Source organism: Caretta caretta, chromosome 11, assembly GCF_965140235.1.
Source record: "Caretta caretta isolate rCarCar2 chromosome 11, rCarCar1.hap1, whole genome shotgun sequence".
In the NCBI taxonomy this organism is placed as follows: domain Eukaryota; kingdom Metazoa; phylum Chordata; order Testudines; family Cheloniidae; genus Caretta; species Caretta caretta.
Window position 1 is genome coordinate 28,009,372 of NC_134216.1, and position 16,823 is coordinate 28,026,194.

Sequence of the window (16,823 nt, forward strand, 5' to 3'; positions counted from 1 at the left end):
ATGGTGTTCCATGAAGGAGGAGTGCTGGGCAGAGACGGGCTCCATCACAAACAAAGCTAGGGGCTGGCTCCCACTGAAGCCTTTTGAATATAAACTGTTGAGGTTGCGGGTTTGCAGGCCCCAAGCAATCTCCTGCTGAAGTCATGTGATTACCTCACTTTGGACATCACCGGAGTGCTTGGCATGACGAAGCTGCACAGCATCAGGAGGTAAAATATAACCAGTAGATTTCACTTTTTCCCAGCTTTCCTTGTATAGGTTCTGTAGGAAATAAAACATGAAAGAAAGTTAAAACCAAGAATAAAACCACTATAACCATCACTCCTTCTGTCGATATGTGACCATATAAAATATTAGAAGCTGAGATTCTGACTCCAGGACATTCTTAGAAAGACAATCAGTCCAAATATTATACATTCTCCTAGTAAGTTATTAATGTGACTCCAAATTGTCAGATGATCAAGTATTTCCAGGTGGTGAACACATACCTGGTTAAGAATTCTGGCTGCCTCTCGGGCCATTTCTTGCTGTGGCGTGTCTGTTAGAGTATAATTTGACTTGATGGCATTCCAGTCTTGGTGGTATTTAATCTTCAAAAAAGGATTTATGGAATAAATGAATTATAAGGTCATCACAACATTTAGAAAATGTAACATCAAGACCACAATTATACATATTAAATAATTTATAAGGATTATTACTGTCGACTTTTTCAGACCCAAATTCACACAAGACACCCAACCACACAGACAGTCATTAAAAAATGGAGGAAGTTATGTGAGAAAGGCAACTCCAGGATCATGGTCCAAAGCCAGGTACCTTTGGAGGCATGTTCCAATTTGTACTGGTGCAGAAAATAAAATGCTGATATTGGCCTATTCTCTTCCAGTGAGAGGCACATTGAATAAAAAGTGCATGGGCTCATATGCTGGCCTTCAAAACTGTCAGAAAAAATGACATTCTGCCTTCTCATAACTTATTCTAGCCATAAAATGCCAGTTTCTGTCCTGGCTGGTGAAGGGACTGTTGAGTTTCTCATATTGCAAAGTTCACAATGGTTGGGAGGGAATCACTCTTCCTCAGAAGCTAGTGCCTTTCAGCACAAAGTAAGTGGATGAGTTCAACAATACTCACATTAGTCCCACAAATTCAAGGAATCCACAGGTATTGAGCCAGAATGAGGTCTGGATTACCTTTTCTCCTTTTAAAGACAAAGTCTTGCAGATACATTTAATAGCCCAAAAATAAACCAATATACTTACATCACTCTGAATTTCACCACTTTGTTTTGCCGTGATATAATCAACTCTGTCAGCCACTGGAGTAAACTTGAGAGTTTCAGCTTTTGTGCGGTACTTTCTCTGTAAAAGGGCAAAACAATGGAATTATAATCAAATTGTATTACAGTACCTCCTACCCAGATAGAACAATTCCATTTAGAGAGAGAAAAAGAAAAGCTACATGGAAGACCAGAATTAATTTACAAGCCAATGCAAGACGAATATAGTGGAAAGTTCCAGCTTTTTTATTACAAAATTTACAGTAAAAGTAAAATGTTGATGCATTTGCAAATTACAAATACATGCAGTTAATAACATATTTGTGAATATTTAATACTTATACTTAATAATTACCTCATTCAGGAGATCTTGGACATGCTTGACATGGTTGATTCCAACAGAGTCATTTGGCATCCACCCAATTCCACGTAGCCATTCCAAATCAGATTTGTAAACAGCCTGTGGAGACAAAATAGAATCCATGTCTTTAATTTGACTTTTCTGCTTGACACGGTTAGTTTCATAAATAATAGGTCTGACCCTGCTCGTCTTTCACTTCCACTGATTTCAAGGTGAACACTATTGGGCTTAATATCAATGTGATCTCTAAGTTCACCATATTTTAAACGTGGTATTAAATCCAGTAAGTAATTAAGTTATACCAAGTTCCATAATCTATTTCACCAACTACTTATATGTAGTATCCTTTAATAGTGTTCTGTCTTTTACCATTCAAACCAGAGAAGCTAAATATTAACCATCTGTACCCTAAACATGTTTTTATTGTAAAAATTTAATTTATATGAGATCAATACAGTTTGTTATAGATGGCTTTAAATGTCTAGACATTGGCTGTCCATGGCACCAAAGCAATGCATGTAATGACCAATAAATGCACAAGATTAACTGTATTCTCTTAGTTTATACATTCCAAATTATAACAGTAATATGGCACCCCAGGTAGAAATAAAGACAATTTCAAAGCAACTCTTGTATTTCTCAAGTGGTAAACATCTTTCTGCCTTTGCATTTATACAATATAAGACCATCTGATACATGCTATTGCTATGCTCACTCAGCAATTATCTAGTTTTTATGCCTTAATGCTTAATTATTGTATGTAGTGTAGCTGTAGCCATGTCGGTCCAAGGATATTGGAGAAGTGGCTCAAAAAGCTTGTCTCTCTCATCAACTGAAGTTGGTCCAATAAAAGATATTACCTTGCCCTTTCATTTTAAAATTAATGCATTTATATTTACAGAATTACAGTGCCGGTGACCCAATGTTTATCTCAAATATTGTGCGTGTCTGAGTTTGAATGTAAGATCTTTTATGGACCCCATCTTTTAGCTTGTTTGGTAGAGAGCTATATACACTTATGTGCTACAGTAATAGTAATAATAATGGCATAAAATTATATATCTACTAATAAAAGGCCCCATCTAACTCCAATTCAATTCAGTAGAAAAATTCCTGTTAACTTCAGTTAGAGCTGGAGTAGACTAATGTAGAGAAGGCAATATTTCAGAAGACAAAATATGAATATTTGTTAACTCACATCACTTTGTAGTTGATACGCTTTCTTAGCCTGTATGACATCATTCTGATCTGGCAAACATGTCCACCGATGCAAGTAATTACGGTAATCAATATCACTGACCAAAGTTTGACAGTTTTTGGCTGCCACAATGGGAAGCATGTCCACTGGTATACTGCACTTTGTCTTCCACTTCTGAAAGTGTTTCCTGTATTCTAGGTCACTATGAAGCTTGGCTGCATGCAGGGCCCATCGTATTTTGTTATCTTCTCTTGCACTTGGAGTCCCAACATAGTGTCCTCTCTGCTTCTCATGATCTAATTTGTATTTATACTGGATACAGAGCAAAGACCACCATGTAAATTACTAACATTTCTGAGGCTTTAGAAATGGTTGTGAAAATCTAGAAATGCCCTCTTTCCATACTTACATCACTGGCAATTTCTCTTGAGGCTTTGGCTGATTTAATTGGGATGGCATCTGCCCTAAAATCACAGCTCATCTTCACTTCATCCCAAGCTTCTTTATATAGTTTCTGTGAAGATAGAAAATTAGCCCATCATTTTTCTAGTACTTTCACATTTGCAATCAATTAAACAATTGTGCATTTAAAGTAGTCACATTAAAAACATTTCACTGTCACTTATGCTTGTGCATTGTTCAGCCCAGCTCTGAAGTAAATGAAGTCGTCTGTTCTTTTACTGCAAATACAATGCAGTGCTTCCAGTATTCTGAAGGTATAGCTTAAGGAACTGCAATCAGCACTGAACTAAAGTGAGTTTGTAAAGATCTAGGAGAAGTTTGTAAGTGCTAGCAATTGTCTTAATTCAATAAAATGTGTGGCTTCAATAATGCACTGTATTGCTAATATTTAATGTGATAGCAGGAAATTATCATGGGTAGCATTGTTAGTAGCTGTTACTTAAATATTCAAAAAATTGTCTAAATACTTTAAAAATTATATTCGTAGTGGGGAGATGTTCAAAGCACCGCATGAGGATTGAACCTGTGACTCTCCCGCTGACTTCAGTGGATATTCACATGGCTAAATCATGCATTTTGAAAATACTGTAGAATCTTAAAATTCAGAGGATACAGATAACAACTTATAGAAACCTAAGAAATCCTATAGACATACTTACATTGCTAACATGAATAGCATTCGCCCTGGCTAGGTTGATTTCAGGTGTGTCTGGCGTCATATGGATCGTAGTCTTGGCCTTGTCCCAAGCTTCTCTGTATTTGGACTATGAAAATAAAAAATGGTGAGCTCACATATATTGTGAATATGTCAGTCCTTTTGTATAACTTCACAGCACAGTGGGCCAAAAGTCCACCCAGAATTATGAACACTAAAAGTCTAAACTTTTGGAATGCTTCTAAGGTTAATTTAAAATACAAATAATTAGTTTAACATTTTAGCAGCGAGGTTTTCTTTAATTATATATTGCACTGAAATAATTTTATATTATAAGCATGAAGTAACATACGAGGCTGATTTGCACAGCATTAGTCTTAGCAAGGAGAACATCTGGAGTGTCAACAATATTGGTGTATTTCAAACTTTCTACAGGCGTGCGGTACATCTTTTCACTCAGGATGTCCTGGGCATTCTTCACTCTCTTCACTTCCACAGAGCCACTTGGCATCCATCCAATGCCACGCAGCCATTCCAAGTCAGATTTATATAAGGCCTATGACAGATAAGGTCAGAGAGGAACATAACTGTCACACGTAATACCTTCATTACTTTAATCCATACTAAATAATGTAGATGGGTAGGAAAATACTAAACACTCTGGAGATGGAGACAGAACTCTCTTTCATTGACTTTTATATAAAGTTATTTTATACCAGTGACAGGGTAGATTGGTTTAAACCAAAGTGATTTTAAGTCAGTGATTTTAAATCACCAAGAGGAAAACCTCAATTTAAATAATCGATTTTAAATCAACTTTTCCATTTGTCTTTCAGCTATTATCTAAAGAAAGGTAGATTCTCATTAACTGATATAACCATTCAAACATGTTGATTTACAACTAAATAGAGCCTTTACACTAGATTTGGAACATCTTTTTGCTACCTACAAGCGTACACTATAACTGTGTACATTTATTTAAGCAGTTATATCTTAACATTTTCAGATTCTTAAAAATTTTACATTTTTAATATGTTAGAAAATGATGAATGATATATTGCTTGATTACTTGACAATTAACTTTTTGCTCATGATTTGTGTCAAGCTGCATTAGAATGGTAACTGGAATTTAATTAAACACATAAAAGAGCACATAAAATTTATTTTTATTCAACAAAACAACCTTAGATGTCATGTAAATAACCTTTTCATATCAAAACATGTTTCACATTTATAACTAAATGATTTACTAAACAGAGGAATTAACTGCAGTCAGTGAATTAAACTGATTACTTCAGGTCAGCCTGGGAAAATTTTCAGATATGCCTGGGTGCCCTACAGGATCAAGTCCTTAATATACTACATGACCTCTTGTGCCAAATTTATAAAGCTTGACCTCAAAAGTTACATACTTTCCCCCTGATTATTTCTTTATATAAAAAAGTAGTCTAACTCAAAGTTTTTGATAGCGTTTCATGGATTCAGCATATTCATTATTTATATAAATGTTTTAAGAGATTATAAATTTAGGCCTTAATATATTTTGTATTAAATTCAGATTTCATTTTAAACAGGTATATCTTTAAAACAATAAACCTACTATAATTTAACAACAAAATCAAAAATCCAATTTAAATTTAAAAAATCATTGATTTTTATCAACTCTGCGGTAATATACTGCAATGCAAGGATCAGAATTTGTGTAGTTTGCCTCCCAGGTATGCACTTAGTTAGAATGCTGGGCAGAAACAGCTTCTGAGAAGAGGGTTTTTGTCAAGTCTCTCTCAAGTGACCATATGCTGTATGGCTGAATAGCTTATCCAGAGGGAAAGCCATCACAGTGCAAGACCTATGAAGGTGGTTAGTGAAGTAAAAAGATACTCAAAGAGTCCTCTCCACAATATGTTTGTAACTTAGCTTTGAACAACCACCAAGATAATTTACCAGCCCAGCTGCAAAAACTACTTTCCCGCCTATCACCATACTATTGGATGAAAAGGAATAAACTAATGATGTTTGCAGAATAGAGGGCCTGGAGCCAGCCAACATAACCTTAAAAGTAGCTGAGGAGTGGGTGGAGCCAGACAGGAGATGTATTGATCCAGACTCCAGAATATGCTGATTTGAAACGTAAACCTCACCTGGAGTAAAATATTCCCTCTGGTGCAGCTACTCCCATGTACACTGAGGGTTTACACTGCATTTCCTATGCTCATAAAGGGAATCAGTCACATTATTTCACCCATTTTACGGATGGCAAATTCAAGCAAAGAGAGGTCAACTGATCCGTGGACTATCACACAACAGGGCCAGACCTGGAACCCAGCAACAATGATTCCTACTTTCTTACACACACTCCCTGATTTCTTACAAATGTATTTCATGGACATTCCGAAAGTGGATATAAACTGGACGCGTAACGGATGCTGCATCAGCATCATGATCCCTCTGTAGTGAAGAGCTCATTGAGGCACAAATTCAGTAGAAATGTACTAATGCATAAAAAAGCACAACAGTGTTAGCAAGGCAACTGTTCGAGTATGTTAAAAGTAGCCACTGATAAGCACTGTGGGAATTCACAGCTAGGACCCACATTTGGAAAAAAAAATGAAAACAACCACTGAAGAGCTGCTGAAGGAAGGAGAAACTGTAGAAAGCGTTGAGGTGGGCAAATCCCCCATGATTATCGTCATGTCACCTTGATGTGCCTACAGAGCCTTATATCTCAACAGTTATTAATGTGGCATCCCCACTTGTATATACACTCCTACTTACATCACTCTGTAGCTCATAGGCCTTCCTTGCCTGGATCACATCATTCTGGTCTGGCAGACATGTCCACTGGTGCAAATACTGGCGGTAGTCAACGTCACTCGCTAATAATTGGCCTTCCTTGGCTGCATAGACAGAAACCATATCAACTGGTATGTTGATCTTAGCCTTCGAACTGTGATAAGCCTTCCTGTATTCTCTGTCATTCTGCATCTTCATTACATGTGCAGCCCATGCCAATTTGGGATCTTCCTTTGCAGTTCGGCATCCGATATAGTGGCCTTTCTGTTTCTCGTGGGTTTCCTTGTATTTGTACTAATAAACATAGAGAGGAAACATTAGCAGAAATAGTCATGAATTGCCAGTCTACATGTTCTAAAGCAACAACTGTTTATGAGTGCCCAACCTTGGGAACCCATAAAGGATTTTAAAGGGTACTGGATCAGCACTTCTGAAATTCAGGTCCACTGTACAGTGTCTCACGTTGGGCCCCCAAAACCTGACTCCCCAAATCACCAATAACTCTGGAAAATGTGGTCCATCTAACTTAACAGTTTAAAACCATGATAAAAGAAAAATGTTTCAGAATTCCCTCACTAGTTACAATACACAGTTATTCCAATTGCTTGGTAAGGTTTATAAGCACTGCTACATTTTAGATTTTAACAGAAATCTTGACAGCAGTACTGACAAAAATAACACCCTTGAATTATGTATTGGGAGCAGCAGAAATATAGTCTGTACCTCAATTACTGCAAATGTTTGGTGGATAAAACTTTACAGTGTATTGCAAAATAGCTCTCTGAACCTCTACTGAAACTACTTTGATACAACAAATACAAAATACAATCTTTTATTATCATTAATATTTTACCAATAGCAAATTTTAAGTTCTACTAGAAAGAGAGGGTCAAGACAGGATTTAAAATAATGCAAATATACAAGACAGCATGCTGTTCATATATGAATACACAACAGCTTTGAATTGAGCTTAGCTAGCTACACAGTTGTCTGCTGTGTTTTATATGAGAATGAATAGGCACGGCCTTTCATAGAAATGAAAGAGAAGGAACAGAGATCGTACCTCACTAGCAATGTCTCTGGAAGCCCTGGCATGTTTGATAGAAATGGCATCGGCTCTTAAGTCATAATCTTTCATCTTGGCATCTTCCCAGGCTTGCTGATAATGTTTCTGTAATCAAAATCAAAGACACAATTTTAGAATTCATTTTTCTCATAAATCATATTTTCCCTAGATTTACAGCATGGATGTTTTCATTTGATCCTTACAGTTTTGTGGGTTATCTAAATTATTCCTATCCCTTTAACTGATAATTACTACACACATGTAATGATTAATTATATAGGTCCCAAACCTGTACTCTGATCCACAGAGTCCTGTGCCTATCTGCAGCCCCATTGACTTCAGTGAGACTATATGGGCAGAAGGATTCCCCCACACATAGCATATTGTGGGAATGTGGCCATAGATACAGCATATCAGATCCATTCACACTGTGGGCCTGGTCCAAAGCCTACTGAAGTAATGAAAGGTTCTCATTTTCTTCAATGGTCTTTGGATTATGCCTTATATTAGACCCACAGAGAAGTCACTGATCAATAACCTCATTAGAAATTTTGCTGTATTTATAGACTCACAGACTTTAACGCCAGAAGGGGCCAACATGATCATCTAGTTTGACCTCTTGCACATTGCAGGCCACAGAATGTCACCCACCCACTCCTGCAGTAGGCCCATAACCTCTGGCACTTCTGCTGAAAACTTAACATTTACTATGCTCTTATAAATTACTGTAATGTTAAAAGACTTTTTAACATTACAGTTAAAATCAATATTAATCAATATTAAAAGATTTAAAAATCACTTTGAAACAATTATTGTAATATTACCATTAAAAAGAAAACAAGGAAGTTGAAAATAAAAACCATGTAAGAATAATGTTATGTGTCCAAATGAGGCTGCAAGAAGCAACTATATTCAAAGGAACTTTATTAGTATATAAGATGGAAACAAAAGAATGAAGTGTTCTCCCATTCTTCTAAAGATAGACAATTTTCTGGGCCTCCAAGCCCAAGAATGTCATTCATTTTTTCTTCATGGTAGGTGAGCCTAAAATATCTTGGTCAAACCCATAGGTTCCCCTTTGGAAGTTGTCATAAAGAGGACAATTTATGCAAAACCAATGTGCTTATCTTTATGAAGACTATTTTGTTTTCCTTGTCTACACATGGTGTATTAAACCAGACAAAGAAGATTATGCTGTAGATACTATACTGATAGGCTCTATTTGAAAACAATATACAGACAGGCAACAAGTACATGTTTTAGCTGCCGGAGTAAGTTGGTGAACCTCCACGGGCGTCAAAGAAAAAGGTAAGAGAGGATAGAACACCGCTGACTCCAGATTAATGAATCTGGCCCATTGTGCTTCATGAACATTGGGCTCATTAACCACGTATTATGCTTAAACAAATCATAATTCTTCATCTACATTCTAAAATACAAAACAATTCAAAAAATAAAATTAGTATATCTATGTTTATGTCAGAACCAGGCAGTTCATAATAAGAATTCTAAAATAGGGCAGGCTAAAAACTACAGCTGTGTATGACAATGTTCATTTCAATAACACTACATATTTTTTACTTAAAAATCTTACGTTGCTGACGTTCAGAGCATTGACTTTGGACTGCAGCATGACAGGCGTGTCAGCAGGAAGGGTGAACTGTGTCTTCTCTTTATCCCAGATTTTACGATAGAGAGGCTAATGAGAAAGTAAAGACAGCATTATTCAATTACAGCGTGAAAGATCCTGTACTATATTATTTTCAAATTAATTGATCTCATGGTATAAACTATAATATATATTACTGTTCTCTTCTGATGTGTTTTTAACACAACAGAAAGATCCACAAATTTATCAGCATGAATATAGAAAATATATGGTTATATAAGGTCCCTCTTACCTCACTGATCTGCAGAGCATTGATTTTAGCCAAGACAATTGGTGGGGGGTCAACTACACTGGTAAATTTCAATTCGTCTGGCCGCTGACGGTATAATCTGTCATTCGTGAGTTCCTGGGCTTTCTTCACTCTAGTCACATCCACACAGCCTTGGGTCAACCAACCAGTGCCACGCAGCCATTCCAGGTCTGACTTGTACACATTCTACAAACAAAATTGTTCTGTTAGTTATACAGGGCAGGAATGGGAGTTTCCTGTCAGTGCCTAGTAAGGTACTGTATTACACTGCTCCAGGAGCAGATCAAACAGACAGCTGTAACTCTCATGGTCACAATTTCCTCTTGGATTCCCCCTTACTTTAGGGAAGAACTAATCTACTACCTGTATAAACTAACACCATTGCGCTGGCCAGTGTATCTGGGGGAAGAATGGAATTAAGGCTCCACCCAGTCTTTTTCCCTGCCTGCCCACTTAATTAGAAAAGAGTTAATGACCCGAAGCAGGCTGCTCTCTCCCTCCCTCCGTCTACCATGCTGTGACCAGTGACGGAGACAGTCCTCACAGGGAAATAAGAGAGCACAGGACAAGCCACATTCTTGCCCAGAATAAATACAAGAGAAAGTCAGACAAGTAGAAAAATAAATTGTATTTGTACTCTCTTAGTTTAAACTAAATGGATTATATCACCAGCTTTTATTTCTGCTTCATATTTACCCTGAAGGGAACAGCGCAACAAAAATAGTTGTTTTGGTCTTAAATCCACCACATAATGTTCAGTGATGCTTTTTATGTGACACCTTCCTTTAAAGGTCCTTGCCCTAAATGAATGCCTCTGGCACACCCTTCTTTGCAAAAGATAAAAAGCATCCAAGTGAACCATGTTACGAATTATACCTGATAGGACACGCACACAACTGCTGCGAATTATACCTGGTAGGATACGCACACAAATGCTACGAATTACACCTGGTAGGATACGCACACAAATGCTACGAATTACACCTGGTAGGATACGCACACAAATGCTACGAATTATACCTGATAGGTCACGCACACAAATGCTGCGAATTATACCTGATAGGTCACACACAGTTCGAATCTAGGCTGAGGCACATAAACAAAGTCCACAACTGCAGAGTTCCCAAAAGGCACTAAGTTTATTACGCTCGAGTGTGGTGCCCCCCTGCTAGCCAGGAGGGGACCCCGAATGCAGATTATACAAAGGTTATATACTTTTTCGCAAAGCATGTTGCCCTCGTGCATCGGAAACCTTAGCCAATAAACAAACCCTTTTCTTATCTACCACCTATCCCTGCTTGGTACATTCCTCGTGCTAAACCAGTATGTTAATTACAAAGCCATGCATCAATAACTTTTATTATCAGGATGGGAGGCCTCACATCAAAGGCCAGGAGATAGGGAGTTAGAGACTGACAAAAACCAGATACTGGGAGTCAAGGCAGGCTGGAGACAAGGAGGAGAATTTTCACAGGGATGCAGTGTCTAAGGAACACTCCTCCTGGTGCATGATGTGCTTGCTTTTAGACAATGGTGGGCCCCAAACCAAAATGGAGTCACATGTACTAACTTTTCCTTAACAACCAAAAAGTGCTAGAAAATGTCAGACAGAAGAAGGGGAAACATTTTTTAAATTGTAAAAATATTCCTATGGTAAATGCCTGGTAAATCATTCATCACATATTTCTGTCTTTAAAAGTTAAAATCTAGTGTGAGTTTGGGTATCCTCTTCCTAGACAAAATGTATTTCTTGGGAATTATTATGTATTATACTGATATACTCACATCACTCTGTAACTCATAGGCCTTCTTAGCTTGGATCACATCATTCTGGTCTGGCAGACATGTCCACTGATGCAGGTAATTGCGGTAATCAACATCACTGACCAGTGTCTGACATTTCTTAGCCTGCACGATTCCCAGCATATCCACTGGGCTACTGTATTTGGTCTTCGATTTCTCAAAATATTTCTTGTATTCTCTGTCACTCTGGATCTTGCCCGCATGAATGGACCACACCAACTTGGGATCGTCCTGAAGGCTTTGGAATCCCACATAGTGGCCTAATTGCTGGCGGTAACCTGTTTTGTATTTGTACTAATCATGCATTTGTAAAAAACAGAAGTAAAAGAAATAAAAACAAATGAGCATTTTCATCTGGCATCTAAATATGTACAAATGTTTCTGCAACTGAAGTTTAAAGTGTCTATGTTTAGTTTCAGTTGTTAAAATGTAAGTAAACTAAAAGGATTGTTTCTTTACAAGGCCTCTCATTAAAGGCCAGATCCTGCTTCCATTGAAGTCAATGGGAATCTTTCAGCTGACTTCAGCAGAAGTTGGATGAGGTCCTAATTGCTGTAGGCTAGCTCTACATGTGTTTTATGGAAAGAAGCACATATTAAAAATATTTTTCCACCATGTTTCCAATCCAAAAGTTTCAGAGGGTTGGAGAAGCACCCAAAACTTCTGATTTCATTTCAGGACTTTACCTGAGCCTCTGCAAAACAGAGCAGAAATATTTAGTTACCTGAACTATTAACAAAATAATTCAACCAACTCTCACTATTACATAGTCACTGGTGGCTTATGATCTACTTAAATTGACCATACTTGAGTGAAACTATTATTTGACATTTGACATTTTAAAAATCCTGATAAAAAGCAACTAAGATTATAAATAATATAAAATATACTACTCATTGCTAGAACCCTATGCATAGTTTTAAAACAACATTTTTTGAATTGGCTATTGATATAGATAAATTTGTAGTGTTTTTAATAAGAACACTACATTAGCTTTACCCAAAATAAAATAAATAAGATGTGAGACTGTACCTCACTAGCAATGTCTCTAGAAGCCTTGGCATGTGTTATTTCAATGGCATCAGCTCTTAAGTCATAACCTTTTTCCTTGGCTTCTTCCCAGCTTAGTTGATACAGTTTCTGTGAATGAAGTGAATATGTGAACATACACACAGACAAATTATGAAAAATATTTACACTGACAGTAATCAATATAAATTTAGTTCAAATTACTCATAATGGAATATAAAATGTGTATACATGATCATAATCAGTATAGTTTTTAAATTTAAAAAATCCCCTTTAAAATCCAATCTGTTCCTCTATGTGGATCACTTTCACAGCTGCCTCTGAGGGAGCATAAGTTATAGTTACCGAAGGTTTACTTGTGCTAAAATACATTTACTGAGACACATTTGGCCCTAAGTGAAAAGAAAGAATCTATCCAAAGACTAAACCATTAAGACTAAGGCTTATAGATCAAGCCCAAAACTGATAAGAGCTCTTTAATCTCTGATGTTTCCCTTTTATATGGTAGGAAGTTACCTTCTTCCTAAAAGTTCTGAAGAGTGAATTTGTGTGGGGGGGTGGAGGGTGAGAAAACCTGGATTTGTACTGGAAATGGCCCACCTGTTGATCACTTTAGATAAGCTATTACCAGCAGGACAGTGGGGTGGGAGGAGGTATTGTTTCATATTCTCTGTGTGTATATAAAGTCTGCTGCAGTTTCCATGGTACACATCTGATGAAGTGAGCTGTGGCTCACGAAAGCTCATGCTCAAATAAATTGGTTAGTCTCTAAGGTGCCACAAGTACTCCTTTTCTTTTTAGTTAATATGTGGTAATTTGGGTACAATGGCCGCAGCTTATTCATCAACATAACACGAATTATCTCTCACAAGTTAATTCATTTGGAAATTAGATATTTACTTTAGCTATTTATATATACAATGGAGCAGGTTTTGAGCTTTGAATACATTAGAATACACATGTTAGACCATGGCCTGAGTTTTTACTTTAATATCTTACCTTACTGATGTTCACAGCATTGAGTCTGGACTGCAATATCTCGGGGGTATCAGAAGGAAGGGTAAACTGGGTCTTCTCTTTATCCCAAACCTCTCGATATAAAGCCTAAGGACAAAGCAATCACAGAGATATTTAGTACAATCTTGAGAAATTTATCTTTACTATTTCTGATATATATCTGATCTCATCTTGGACAATTGGTCCAGCTCCCACTGAATCCAATAGCAGAACTCCCACTGATCCAATGTAAACAGGACTAAGCTATTTTTTTTTTTTTTACTGAAATTGAACAAAGACATCAGGTCTAAATTAAGCCTTTTGGGATTCTGAATAATCTCCTTTTGGTTAATTCATTTCCCCCAAAAAATGTCCCTCTCAAAAGTTTTCCCTCATTCTCCAATTCACACTTGATTGGGAAGTAGATTCATCCACTCTTTTGTATAGCTGTACTGTGAAGGACAAGACTAGCTATTCAGTTTTAAACTATATGTATTATGTATTGGGTTTGATGGATTGCTTTTGGCAGGATCCTCTTCTAATTGAGGTGTTTGCTTTATTTAATGGGCTTAAATAAATAAACTTAGTCATTTTGTTCACAAGGGGAAGCACTGTAGTTATTTTAAAAATTCATTTTATACATATATACACCATTTTATATTACTTATAAATATAACACTTTAAAGTGGAGAGACAGTTTTATGCAATAGAGAAACCATAAACTGCTCAATCTTCCTTCTTGAAGGTTTATTCCAGTTCACTTCCATATTAATAGAAAGACTCTCATTGACTTCAGTGAGGGAGAGATTTCACTCTAAATGCAGGCAGAGATAGTCAGAACAATGGTCTGGAACTGGAAGATTGTTTTAATAATTGTTTCATTATTTGCTTGAAATAAATACTGTGCAATGATTTGCATTCCTTATCAGTGACAGGGTTTCACATTACCTTGTTTATTCCTTGATCAGTAGTTACTAGGGAATGCCTCCTTCTAAAACCCTGAAAGTCCCTGGCAGCTTGAATTCTATATAAAACATACTGTTTCTTCTTTTTATTTTAAATAATAAAACACAATATGCACAGGGACCCTCAAGCACAAATGTAACACATTTCTTACACCACTCTGATTCAGAGCATTAGTCTTCGCCAGCACAATCTCTGGTGTGTCAACAATGCTGGTGAATTTTAATTCATCCGGTCGCGTTCGATACAATCTGTTATTCAGGAGCTCTTGGGCTTTCTTCACTCTGTCCACATCTACTGAGCCATCTGGCATCCAGCCAATGCCTCGCAGCCATTCCAGGTCTGACTTGTACACATTCTACAAACAAACATAATTGTATTATTAATTATATATGGCTAGAATGTGAGTTTATTCTCAGTGCACCGCAAGGAGCTACTCTGCACTGCCCAAAGAGTAAACCACAACGGGAACTGACTGTCACATAGCAAAGCCAGGACTGTAATCAAGTAACCCTGACTCTTAGTCTCTTGAAAACACTCCCTGGTTTCTTACAAATGTATTTCATGAACATACCAAAAGTGGAAATAGATAAACTGGACTGGTAACAGATGCTGCATTAGCATCGTGATCCCTCTGTAGTGAAGAGTTCATTGATGACACATAATTGCTAAGGCACAAAAGAAATGACAGAGGATGTGGAAAAAGCTAATGTACTCAATGCTTTTTTTGCCTCTGTTTTCACTAACAAGGTCAGCTCCCAGACTGCTGCGCTGGGCATCACAAAATGGGGAAGAGATGGACAGCCCTCTGTGGAGATAGAGGTGGTTAGGGACTATTTAGAAAAGCTGGACGTGCACAAGTCCATGGGGCCGGACGAGTTGCATCCGAGAGTGCTGAAGGAATTGGCGGCTGTGATTGCAGAGCCATTGGCCATTATCTTTGAAAACTCGTGGCGAACGGGGGAAGTCCCAGATGACTGGAAAAAGGCTAATGTAGTGCCAATCTTTAAAAAAGGGAAGAAGAAGGATCCTGGGAACTACAGGCCAGTCAGCCTCACCTCAGTCCCTGGAAAAATCATGGAGCAGGTCCTCAAAGAATCAATCCTGAAGCACTTGCATGAGAGAAAAGTGATCAGGAACAGCCAGCATGGATTCACCAAGGGAAGGTCATGCCTGACTAATCTAATCGCCTTTTATGATGAGATTACTGGTTCTGTGGATGAAGGGAAAGCAGTGGATGTATTGTTTCTTGACTTTAGCAAAGCTTTTGGCACGGTCTCCCACAGTATTCTTGTCAGCAAGTTAAGGAAGTATGGGCTGGATGAATGCACTATAAGGTAGGTAGAAAGCTGGCTAGATTGTCGGGCTCAACGGGTAGTGATCAATGGCTCCATGTCTAGTTGGCAGCCGGTATCAAGTGGAGTGCCCCAAGGGTCAGTCCTGGGGCCGGTTTTGTTCAATATCTTCATAAATTATCTGGAGGATGGTGTGGATTGCACTCTCAGCAAATTTGCGGATGATACTAAACTGGGAGGAGTGGTAGATACGCTGGAGGGGAGGGATAGGATACAGAAGGACCTAGACAAATTGGAGGATTGGGCCAAAAGAAATCTGATGAGGTTCAATAAGGATAAGTGCAGGGTCCTGCACTTAGGATGGAAGAATCCAATGCACCGCTACAGACTAGGGACCGAATGGCTAGGCAGCAGTTCTGCGGAAAAGGACCTAGGGGTGACAGTGGATGAGAAGCTGGATATGAGTCAGCAGTGTGCCCTTGTTGCCAAGAAGGCCAATGGCATTTTGGGATGTATAAGTAGGGGCATAGCGAGCAGATCGAGGGACGTGATCGTTCCCCTCTATTTGACATTGGTGAGGCCTCATCTGGAGTACTGTGTCCAGTTTTGGGCCCCACACTACAAGAAGGATGCGAAGGGCAACAAAAATGATTAGGGGTCTAGAACACATGACTTATGAGGAGAGGCTGAGGGAGCTGGGATTGTTTAGCCTGCAGAAGAGAAGAATGAGGAGGGATTTGATAGCTGCTTTCAACTTCCTGAAAGGAGGTTCCAAAGAGGATGGCTCTAGACTGTTCTCAATGGTAGCAGATGACAGAACGAGGAGTAATGGTCTCAAGTTGCAGTGGGGGAGGTTTAGATTGGATATTAGGAAAAACTTTTTCACTAAGAGGGTGGTGAAACACTGGAATGCGTTACCTAGGGAGGTGGTAGAATCTCCTTCCTTAGAGGTTTTTAAGGTCAGGCTTGACAAAGCCCTGGCTGGGATGATTTAACTGGGAATT

General features: G+C 38.0%; 1 protein-coding gene across 1 annotated transcript in view; it reads right to left on the reverse strand.

The window, feature by feature from the left end:
• NEB (nebulin) overlaps positions 1-16,823 on the reverse strand; it is a 195,069-nt gene that overhangs the window by 70,570 nt on the left and 107,676 nt on the right. Inside the window, exons 80-95 of the mRNA XM_075117652.1 lie at positions 14,679-14,882; positions 13,565-13,669; positions 12,569-12,676; positions 11,519-11,830; positions 9,716-9,919; positions 9,409-9,513; positions 7,812-7,919; positions 6,731-7,042; positions 4,308-4,511; positions 3,960-4,064; positions 3,248-3,352; positions 2,839-3,150; positions 1,635-1,739; positions 1,263-1,361; positions 489-590; positions 154-261 (exon numbers count right to left, since the gene is read on the reverse strand). Coding sequence (XP_074973753.1) covers positions 154-261; positions 489-590; positions 1,263-1,361; positions 1,635-1,739; positions 2,839-3,150; positions 3,248-3,352; positions 3,960-4,064; positions 4,308-4,511; positions 6,731-7,042; positions 7,812-7,919; positions 9,409-9,513; positions 9,716-9,919; positions 11,519-11,830; positions 12,569-12,676; positions 13,565-13,669; positions 14,679-14,882 — 2,598 coding nt within the window. The remainder of the gene's footprint in view (positions 1-153; positions 262-488; positions 591-1,262; positions 1,362-1,634; positions 1,740-2,838; positions 3,151-3,247; positions 3,353-3,959; positions 4,065-4,307; positions 4,512-6,730; positions 7,043-7,811; positions 7,920-9,408; positions 9,514-9,715; positions 9,920-11,518; positions 11,831-12,568; positions 12,677-13,564; positions 13,670-14,678; positions 14,883-16,823) is intronic.